Below are 11847 nucleotides of genomic sequence, written 5' to 3'. Positions count from 1 at the left end.
AAAGCAGACACCTCCCCCGGCTCTGGCTCTAGGTCACTCCCATCAGAGTGTGGTTAAATCACACTTAGTGTTGCAGAACAGTGTCAGCTCAGTACTGATCGCTGCAAGTTGCCCTCAAACACAGGTGTGACTGCATCTGAATGAGGAGACGGTCTCAACCTGATTATAATCAGCCTGGTAGAGACACTAACTTCAGGCCAGCTGTCTTTTACCTCAGACGTTTGGACTGACTGAAGGGCTTTCTGCCTTTCATCAGCTTCTGCATCTTTGGTAGCCCCTTTTAGGAGCATTATAGGACCTCTTGCATCAGAGGTGGTACATTACAGAGCAGCACATTTTAGGAGGAGAGCCAGAGAAATGAATTTTGATGAAATCCTCTGTCTTGTTGGAGGCTTTGGGAAGTTCCAGAAGATCTTGTACATATGGATTTGTCTACCCCAGATCTTTCTGGCGTTCCACATGCTGGCCTCTGTCTTCACCGGGGCCGTTCCTCCTCATTTATGCCGTTCCACATGGCCCTCAGCAGGTGCTCCGGCCTCTCCAGACTTCAACTTCAGCCTTTTGTCCGGCCAGCCTGAGCTGTCCTGCCGGGACCAGCTGAACCACAGCAGTGCTCTTGGTCTTGGCAGTGGCCACCGCGCCGGGAGCTGCCAAGGGGGCTGGGAGTACAGCAAGGAGACCTTCCACAGCACCATAGCAACTGAGGTGAGTGAGAAATCCACACAGCCGTCTCTGATAGACGCTGCATTCGGGTCTTAAAGGTGGTGAACACCTACGTCTGAATTCTCACCTGATGTGTTTAACACGAGGACTCCATGCAGCTTAGGAATGTGGAGGCTTGCAGGGGCGTAGCAGCTGTTTTCTGTAGTGATGTCTGGGTCATGTGGTGTGGGCATCTTCCAGGTCTCCCCACACAGCCTGGCCGGTTTCTGCGACATGTGGACCTGAGGGGTGGTTACCAGGAACGATAACGTGGCGTGATTGGACAAAATGCTGTCATGTATCACAATGTGAGGCCTTCATTGTGGTCTTCTCTGTCAGAGGCAGACAGGAAGATAACTGGGCCTCTCCGACATTCCAGGTGTTATTAATATGAGTGCTCTTTGTGGCATGTAGATGAATCTCCAATAGCGCAAGTGTCTCATGCACAACCTCAAGGACAAAAGGCTCTCTAGTCTAAATCCAGCCTTGTGCCATGTGATGTCATATGAAAATACTAGAGCCAGGCAGATATCAGGACTTTAAACTATTGAGCTTGAAAACTGACTCAGAGTGCAGGTAGACTTTCCAAAATGGAAAAAACTTTTAACCTGAATACCTTTCTCCCTATTCCTCACAGTGGGACCTGGTTTGTGGTAGTAGCAGCCTGAACAACATTAGCTCCTCCATCTACATGTTTGGCCTCCTTGTTGGAGCTGTGGTGTTTGGCAGCTTAGCTGACAAGTAAGTTTAATAACATCCATCCATCTTCAGGGCAGTTTTAAATGGATGATCTAACTCCTTTGCTCCTTTTTTTTACTACTACATTATTTTAAATCATCCATTATGTACTGTCATTGAAGTTTGAGTCAGTACACATTTTATGGCAAGCTCTGAGAGTTATGTTTTTAATATAAAGATTTTCAAAACCTGCTTAAGTCTTATCACTTTTCTTCATTGACTGACATACCCTCACCGAGCACTTTATTAGGAACACCTGTACACCTGCTTATTCATGCAATTATCCATTCAGCCAATCATGTGGCAGCAGTGCAATGCATAAGATCATGCAGATACAGGTCAGCAGCTTCAGTTAATGTTCACATCAAACATCAGAATGGGGAAAAAATGTGATCTCAGTGACTTTGACCATGGCATGGCTGAGATGACATGGTTGACATGGCTGTTGGTGCCAGACGGGCTGGTTTGAGTATTTCTGAAACTGCTGATCTCCTGACCGAAAGGCTTCAGTAACTCAGATAACCTCTTTACAACTGTGGTGAGCAGAAAAGCATCTCAGAATGCAACACGACCAACCTGGAGGCCGATGTCACTTTGGTAGCCGGTTGACATTGAGCTGAAAGCTGATACCTACCCAGTAGTAGTAAGGTGTTCCTAATAAAGTGCTCGGTGAGTGTATAGTTTCATATAAGAGACAGCAATCTCAGACTTGTGTCATTCACTGATAATTATAGACGTTGTCAGATATATCACTTGAATAAAATGTTTTTCCCCCAATAACAAAAGTATTTGAGGCATTTTAACACTTTCAAGCTTGAGCCTCATTTACGCCACATTTCCTTTAAACGCCAGTCCTTCACAACACAGCCCAGTGCACTTTAGTAAGTGTGGACAAACCGAGGCATAACTGTTTGTGTAAATTTCTTTTCTCGTCACAGGTACGGTCGCAGGCCCATTATCCTCATTAGCTTGGCTATACAGGCAATCTTCGGGGTTGGTGCTGCATTCGCTCCTAATTTCTACATCTACATTCTGCTGCGCTTTGTGGTTGGAACGTCCATCTCCGGTGTCATCATGAATGCATTTGTCTTAGGTCAGTCCCCTGCAACATCAGCGTGATGTCTGTCTCTGTATCTTATCAATTTCACATAAGTCTCACCAGTAGTTTAGTTTACTTTAAGTTCAGTGATAAAACACAGAATTGAATACACTCTACACATTGATAAACACAGAAGAATAGGAAATTATACAAATTTGTGCAGTTGATTAAAAAAACAAGGGAACTCATAGAAAACATCCCATCTTAAAGTAAACAAAAAAAAAAGAAAGCAAGATGGCGAGCAAAGATGCAACTGAATTTGAGAACAGAATTTAAATGACAACAGAACACAACATGCTCTTTTCACAAAGTGTATATTCAATCTGATATCCAAGTTAATACATGTAGTTTATTACATAGTTATTGTGCGTACATACAGTATGCTGTATAATTTATGCATCCTGTCCTGTTTGTGTCCCATCTAGGCACAGAATGGACGGGATCGAAGCAGCGGATGCTGGCTGGTATCATTACCGACTACTTCTTTGGCATCGGCTACATTCTGCTGGCAGGATTGGCGTACCTCATTAGAGACTGGCGTAAACTCCAGCTGGCGATCTCAGCACCTGGTTTCCTCTTCATCTTCTACATCTGGTGAGCGATGTGACCCAACTTTGGTCAACTTTGGAAAATGGGATAAGTAGACTTTTCAGAGTTTCCAGGAGATGACTGTTACAATATCTTAAAAACTCAATAAAACTGTTTGTGATCATAATGCTAATTTGTGAAAGAAATTTGTGTGTTATCATCCCCAATGATCTAGAGCAAAATCTGTGGAGAATGCATGACTAATGTTTTAATGGTGTCCACATATGTTGATGTCAAATTCCTCTCATACTTCTCACAGTGCAGTACAGTAAAATACATTGACCTACTTTTGGGCTCATGGAGGAGTGAATTTCTATGTATATCTCTTGCTACCATGGTGTCCCACTGATGCTCTGTGGGTCATATATCGATGTTTATGAGTGGGTCACCTGAGCAACTTGTATCTGCATCATTAGGGTTTTACCAAAGTCGGCTCGCTGGTTGATGGCCAACGACAGGAAAGAGGAAGCGTGGGAGCTGATCCGAAAAGCGGCTCTGGTGAATGGGAATCCTCTCCACGAAGATCTGGAGATATGCCAGGTGGGATTTGTTCATTGATCACCACTGATCAATACTCAAGTTCCTCCTGTTTCAGTTGCAGTGAGAGCGAAATATTTGTGTAAAACAGTATCAAACATAGTGCTGTGTTGGAGGCTGAAGATATCTTTTATTACTTTGCATATTTTGCAAAACTTTCATTATCGTTTAGTTAGGCCTGACCAAATTTGCAGATGCAAATTACTGTAGCAGTACTGTGCGTTGCGTATTTTAGAACCCTGACTCCAAAGTCCATCTAACTCTTCTTTTTTTTGCCAGGCCTATAAAAGCAAAGAGAAAACAGAGGAGAAGAGAAAACACACAGTGATAGACCTTGTTCGAACCCCAAAAATGAGGAAGCAGTCTTTGATTGTTTTTTACCTTTGGTAAGTATTAGCACTCTGTTAGCACTCAGGTTAGTTGTTGCTTAACTGAAGCAGGCAGATGCAGATCCTATGCCTCATTTTAACTGTGGGCAAAGCAGTGATATGTTGTGGAATCAAGTCACAGCTTTCCCTTCCTTTTTAAATCAGTTTCAGTGAGGCTTAAATGCTGACTGACAAAAAATCAATAAAAATCAAATCTTTTGCTAGTCACAGAAAGTCAGATGTCACAGAAAGATGCTCATTGCAATACCAGTTTGTAGGCGGTTTGACAACCTATAAAACAAAGCAATACAGAGTCAAGATTTATGATAAGCGATCACAACAGACAGGGAAATTGATGTAATCCATTACAGATTACTGACTACTCTAGCAGTAACATAATACACCAGATTACTGAAAATCCAGAATGTAATCTGATTACCTTTACTGCATTACAGGGACATTTGAATATGAGTATATCATCGTTTGGTGGCTTTCTCAGCACAGAGCAGTGAATGACATTGCAGTAAACTAAGGAAGCAAGTCATAGTATTATCAATATTTTATTAATAACATATATAATCATTTTACAATTGTAGAAAGGTATTCCCACCAGTCAGCATTAAAAAATCAAACGGCAACCCCAGGGGATTCCAGACTGTTCCTTGACCGTTTTTAAGGCCTAACTGATATTCAGAGGATTTGTGTTTGTCAGAAATGTTTTTATCTGTTTGTGCCATTCCATCTTCTGGCTCAGTCTGCGATGCCTCTGGCAAAAATGAGGAAGAAGAAAGTTTAACAGATCTGTAGAGATAGAACGGCAAACTATTCACCACTACAACAGCATTTTCCCTCCTAAATCTGTCCCAGGTTTGTCAACGTGCTCGTCTACTACGGCCTGTCCCTCAACATCTCCGACTTTGGGATGAACATCTACCTGACCCAGATGATCTTTGGCCTGGTGGAGATGCCTGCCCGCACCATCACCCTGTTCACCCTCAACCGCTCCCGCAAGTTCTCCCAGCTGGCTTTCCTAGCAGTGGGGGGTCTGGCCTGCCTGCTGACCATCTTCATCCCTAATGGTACGGACAGACATGTTTGTGTAAAGCTCTGCTGCATGCCGTAGAGGCCATGTAAGGAAAACAAAAGCCAGATGGTGGTACATTTCGGCTGTGGGTGGTAAGTTTGTCTACTCCATCAGCATCCATTTGGAGGTTCTATATATATCCTGGCTACCATGTATATACCTATATAGGCCTATTCACTGAAATTAAAAAGTTGAGTCTCACCTGTCACCTGTATTTATTTATTTGCAGTGACATCACATACCAGGTGACAGTGAAGCCTATATATATAGGACAAATGAACAGGTGATTTTAATTTGACATGACAAAGATCCATCATGGATTGAAATGTCGTCATGCAATAAATAATACTTCGGTGTGCAGGTTCTACTTTTCAACTGATGTTCGGCACTTAACCCAGCACCCACTGTCAATGTATGTATAGTTCGCTGTTGGCTGAAAATAGTGAACATGGCCAGGTGGGAAAATAAGTTAGTTTCCTGCCACTGTTGTAAACACCCTGTGGAACCACCTCAGCTCAATCAGAGGGTCGTATTTACTGATGTAAACGAACCGTGGCTTTTGAATGATCCAAGAAGCGCTGTGCTCAACTCCAAGAAAAGAATTCAATTCGGTGCTTGATTCAAAACATCACAATTTGGAAAAGGAGGCTTTATAGCTGAAACATCCATTGAACTACTGCCAAAATTTCCTTTTCAAGCTTTTGAATGATGTCAGGCCAAGAGGCTCGATAGAAGCTGGAAGTGAACACGCCACAGTTAGGACGGTCACAATACCACAGTTTTACATCAAAATACCATTGCAGACTATTTATCACAATCCTAAGTATTATCACCAGAAAGTACAGAAAATTGTTTGTTAATTAATATTCAATAACCGGCACTGTCCATGGTACATATTAAGCAGGATAATGCTATAAACTGGCAAGCCAACTGTAATTAGCTTGTCCCACCATCATATTTTTATTCTATTATTCTTTTTTTTTATTTGAATATTTGGAGAGGCATTTAATTTCATGTATCACTGCAAAAAAACATACAAGCTACTGTCCCACATGAACCATGAATGAACGAACAAAGAATTTTACCAATAGGCTCAAAATACAACAATAATATTTGGTAACATGATATTTCGGAAGTGTTGAAATACAGTGCACAACTGTAGGTATTTCCTATCTGTGGAGAAGATGCTGATCTACAGAGCTTTACCTCCAGGTGTTAAAACCTTTGACTTTTCCTCCAGACCTCTCTGTCATCAGAACTGTCCTGGCCATGGTTGGGAAGTTTGGGATCACAGCCTCTCTGTCCATTATTTACGTCTACTCAGCTGAGGTGTTCCCCACTGTTATCAGGTGAGCATTACCTTCCCAAATCCTCTTCTGCGTTCTTGGTTAAATTCCTGCTTCCTAACAAAGATCATGACATGAGATTTGCTGCTGTTGCTGGGATCGAACCTGTAGTCTGTCTGTTACAGGACCGTCTCTCTAATCACTAGGCCTCCCTGCACCCTTTCTACATCACTGTTTATACAAAAGGATAGCATCTCTTGCAGTTACAGTCTGTCTTGACCGCTGATATTTTAAAATGCAGTGAGCTGTGGTTATGTTCAAGTTCAAGGTCAAGTTTGTTTTTATTTCTATAGCCCTTTATCACAAGCATGTGTCAAAGGACTTTACAGAGAATGAGCCTAACTAGATCTAACTGAACTAGAGTGATATGAGACAAACTCAAGGAAGCAGAACAAAGCACAAGACACACAAAAGCAAATTTTGGCAAGACAAGATGTTATGAACGAGGTGTGATAAGCAAAAAAAAGCCTGGGTCATATCAGTTTTATCATGCCTTTTTAGCTCAGATAACTGTAAAAGCAGTTGGCAGTCTGTTACCTATTGTCTGGTGTCTTGTCAGCACTAACTATCAACTTCTACAAAGGAACTTTATGGAATTGAGGAAATGGGTAAGCGACTTGTTCCTTTAGTGATTTCAAATGCCCTCACTCAAGTGCCGCAGGTCTCCATCTCATGTTATGCAGAATCACACCTCTCTTCTCAATAAACACGGTGGGGGGAATTTGTATCAATGTTGTTGCACTTCCTACTGATCGCCGACAGAGGTCAATAAAGATTATACATTTCTTAGATGATGATTAATTGTTTAGAGACGTGGGAGGGAAATCCCATTCAGCACATTCAGTATTAGTGTACCGTGCTTCTCACAGATCTCTCTCTCTCTCTCTCTCTCTCTTTCTCTCTGTTTCTCTCTCTCTCTCTCTCTCTCTCTCTTACTCCTCTCTGACTCACAGGCAGAATGGGATCGGTATAGGCTCCATGTGTGCCCGGGCGGGCGGGGTCCTGGCTCCCATCATCTTCCTCCTGGGGGGGATCAGTAAGCAGGCTCCCATGGTTCTGTTTGGCCTTTGCCCCCTGCTGGGCTCCGCCCTCACCCTCCTGCTGCCTGAGACGGCCAATAAGCCGCTGCCTGACACCATTGAGGACGTGGAGGAATCCGACCCCAGCTCTGACTCTTCTCTTTTTAAATGATGGTTGTTTTTTTAATTGGCGGTGGCCATATCTTAGAGCAGGGATAAGCAACCATGTGCTATAGTGGGCCAAAAGTGTGCAGGTTTTCATTCCAACCAAACACTGCACCCGCTGATTTCACTGATAAACTAATCAGTGAAATCACCTGGTGTTCACAAGTTTGTTACTTTGTCATATGCACAACAACAGTGCAATGAAATGCTTGTGCAGTGGGTCCTCTGAATTTAAAAAGAATAAGGAACATATAGTTCCCAAAAATATATATATAAAAAAACTATAATAAATAATGAAATTAAAATAGAAAAACGGTTTCTAGTGCTTTATAAAATAGGGGGGTTACAAAACAGGGAAACACCAAAATTAAGTCAAAAGGGGAATAAGATCACAGTTAAAAGCACAAAATATGAGCAATAGAGCACAGAAGAACATGTCAGACAAAGTGAAAGGCCAATAAATAAAAACAGGTTTAGAAATCTTAACCGATTCGGCTGATCTGATGCTTTGGGGAAGGCTATTTGACAGCCTCGGCTTCACCACAACAAAAGCCGCTGTCATCCATAAGTCTTAACCAAGACCTCAGGACCACCTGAAGCCCCCTTTCCTCAAAAACTACTCCAAGTGTCATTGAGCAAGGCACTTACCCTCCTAATGCTCCAGGTGAGCTGCTCAGTGGCCGACAGCAGAAGACTGTGGTCGCACTGGGCAGCTGCCGGGTGTGAATGCCTAACTGTGTGAATGTGATACCGGGAGCTGCTGAGCATATTTGCTGAATAAATAAAGGTTAAAAATACAAGCATTGCTTGTTTTGGTGCTTCAGCTTGACTAGGTGGTGCAAAATAGAGAGCAACAGGAAAAAATGGGACATGACCTACTCCCCCTAAACATGAGCTAGTGTGCGTTCTGTTCCTAGTTAAATGCTTTCTTTTAAACAAAGTCAACTTCACAAAATACCTGGTACACCCAATCTGACTTTTTCTTACATTTATTGCCTTCTCTTTCTTTATGGTGCTGATACACAGGCACATTTTAGGGTAAATTTGGAGCAAAATTTGCCCCAAGCCACAATGCCTCCGTTCTCCCTTCTGCGCCACTACTACTACCAAAATGTTTCAGTTGAGATACGCTTTCATCAGGAAGAGATGCAAATGCCAATACACTCTCACAGAAGTAGAGAATAGTCACATCTGGAAGGCAGGAGAACCACCGATGGGCCAATAGGCTTCTGCATGCAGGTAGCATGCAGTCAACAGCATGTGCAGATCGCAGAGAAGCAAAAACAAATCAGAAGAATACAACAGAATAAAACCCCTAGACAGGAACATGTTTCAGATTTCAAGTATAAAGAGCAGAGAGCAAAAATAAACATACTGTACACCAGTGATTCTCAAACTTTTTCATATCAAGGACCCTAATTTAGCACATATTAGAGCCACAGACCCCCATTTGATGAAATTTTGTCTCTCGGACGTAAATCTGAAAATATTTTTTGTTAGATATGTTTTTGATCCAGAATTCCATCACTATCTGTATTGTAGGGAGAGAGATAACAGTGAAACTATGATCAAAACAGGCACTCTTCTACATTCTCTAATTGCTAACTTCTTGTAAATTAAATAATGTTGAAGTTTAACAGTTCATCAATTTGCTGGGGACCCCTTGGTTCCCCCTCAGGAACCCCTGGTGGTCCCCGGACCCCACGTTGAGAACCACTGCTGTACACAACATGCTAGCAGAAATCTTACATCTTACATACACAAAATACCTAGTAATATTGATACATGATTAAAAATGGACATATCAAAAGAGTACAGGAATAAGAGAGCATACGTTACCAAGCATTTAATTTAATTTTAATTTTAGCCTCGGCTTCACATGATCATAAAAAAAGATGACAATTCAAACTGTTCATTAACACCTGGAAAATCCACCAAGCTTCCTTTCGATATAGCTGTCTAAGACGATTACCTTTTCTGACAGATAACGGAACATGATCGGTGCCTGCAGCCATCAAAGAGGAGGACTCACTGTTGTGATGTGTTTCCAAAAATAGACTCGCAGAGAACACAAATTTGCAGTCAGAACAGGAAATATGATTCTTCACCGGTTCCACGGCTGCATCAGGAGGCATGAGGGTGATTTTGATTGAAACGTGTCCTGCTGTCTCTCGCCAGTGGGGAGGAGGAGGAGGGCAACATGAAGCCGGTCTTCTGCGAGGCTTGTCTGCAAAACACAGACATCCTCAGCAGCACCGGGACAGACTGATGGCAGCTGTCTGCACTGATGGACGCTTCCCCACATCCCATGATGCACTCCGGCCTGGGGCTAGATTTCCAGGACTATCTCAAAGGCAAAAGTCCATCCTCCCATGGAAGTCAACCATGGACCTTTTCCTCCTGGGTCAGTGTAAGATACCCATATTCTGAGCACATAAACAACAGTTGTCCTGTTTATTGTATGTAAGTATTTTCACTCTTTTCTACAGCAGAGAAAATATCACCCAGTTGACAGGTGTTTTTTTGTACATTTGTTTTTATACAACTTTTTTGCTTTTGTTGTTATGTTGGTGAATATCAGCAGTTTGTTTTGATAATGGAATATTACTCACTGTAAATATTGTTATGTAATGTTAGTACTCCCTATAGCTCCTATTCACTAAATTAAAACTCAGCCTGGGAACCAGACTCATAAAAATATATAAATATATAATTATTGTCAGTAAAGTCATGTAGAGCCTACCAGAAACAGGCCTGCAACCAATTTGGGGTCTTGACTCTTATTAAAATCTTATTAAAATATAAACATTGGTTTAGATTGACACTTCAAAATCGAAAATCGGTCTTGGAAAATTCATGCAGACATGGTGTCGGACAATTTCTTGAAAGCTGAGATGTTTCAGTTGTAAAATTCAACTTTCTAGTACAATTGTGTGCTAGAAAGTTCTCGCACTCTGCAGTTAAGTCCCCTCCTGTCTGAAGCGATGCCAGCCTGTTAGCTACAGTCTCATCCGCTGCTCCTCTCTTATCAAAGCAGACTCCTCCGCAGCCGCTCTCAGGTTTACCTTGAGAAAATGCCTTTCTTTCATGAGCGTGTCAGAGTTCGTCTCTCTGATCCAAGCAACAGCACTGCCACAGAGCAAAGGTAACAATTTATGCAAAACCACAACTTGGCCGAGCATCACCGAATGCCAAAACACTGACATGTAAATCAAGTTGGCAACTATTACTGATTACTGAAGATTTTTGTATAGTTTTACTTGTATTATGTATTTCTGTCACATGTAACATGTCAAACCTCTAAAGATTTTCAAAGTTAGCATAGACCATGCTGCCAAGAAAACGCCTCCTCTCAGACCGACTTGCTCTGTACTCCACCTTAGAGTTCAGTTGCTTTGAATATTTGGCAGATCATCGTTCTGTATGTGATGTTTAAATTCAAGCCACATGCAGCCTTCCACCAGACAGGAGGATAAATAAGTATTAAACACCAGCTACCAGCCAAATGCTGCTTAATCTAGGCTGTAGCTCTAGGTTTGTCTACTGTTCTAGCCATTTTAATAGATAATTTACCATCATTTGAAAGTGTTTTTCCTAAATCAAGATGTTTGGTAAATCAATACCAATCATCACACATTATACAAATACATTCCCAGAAAAGTGTGTTTATAAGAGATTGGCTGCCTGGTCTCATCAGGCAGGTCATTCCAGAGTCTAGGAGCCCTGATAGGAAAGGATACATGATAAAGTAAAATACATAATACAAAGTGAAAAAGCAACAGAAAATAATGATAAATAAGCAACATTCCCAAAATCACAAGTTAAGTAAAAGAAAGTATAAGTCTAAGTGTGTTTTTAAGAATGATTTAAAGGAGGACAGTGAGAAATGTATTTGAAAGTCATTAGTGGTTATCTTCCTGTGATTGACAACTCACAACTTACTGTTTTGAATTCTCATGATGTGGTAAACCGCACCGGTATGGCACACAGTTAAAATAAACCTTTATTTGCTGCTACTATTTAACCCAGGTGTAATGTCGGGCATGTACTGTATTTGTAATGACTGAATGAATACAAAATGTTTTGACATGCCCTCTGTTTTGGTTGGTTTTATCTGTCATCACAGCATTTAAGTTGCCAGGTGAGGTGAGAGATGGAAACTGAACTCACTTCAATGCCAGTTAGTTAGTTAATGCAGGCG

The 11847-nt window shown here is 41.7% G+C and overlaps 1 protein-coding gene across 1 annotated transcript; it reads left to right on the top strand.

Annotated features, from left to right (window-relative positions):
* Positions 1 to 357: 357 nt before the first annotated feature.
* LOC139644862 (organic cation transporter protein) lies at positions 358 to 7653 on the top strand. Its single transcript, XM_071520377.1, has 9 exons — positions 358 to 705; positions 1340 to 1443; positions 2379 to 2533; positions 2965 to 3133; positions 3544 to 3667; positions 3944 to 4050; positions 4900 to 5111; positions 6357 to 6465; positions 7416 to 7653. The coding sequence occupies exons 1-9, from the start codon at positions 358 to 360 to the stop codon at positions 7651 to 7653; spliced, it is 1566 nt and encodes a 521-aa protein (XP_071376478.1).
* The last annotated feature ends 4194 nt before the right edge of the window (positions 7654 to 11847 follow it).

The sequence above is a fragment of the Centroberyx affinis genome, unplaced genomic scaffold (genome assembly GCF_046629955.1).
Source record: "Centroberyx affinis isolate AG114_WGS23_722 - 3 ecotype Tasmania unplaced genomic scaffold, CSIRO-AGI_Caff_v1 ptg000794l_1, whole genome shotgun sequence".
Classification (NCBI taxonomy): Eukaryota; Metazoa; Chordata; class Actinopteri; order Beryciformes; family Berycidae; genus Centroberyx; species Centroberyx affinis.
This window is presented reverse-complemented; position numbering and strand designations above follow the sequence as displayed.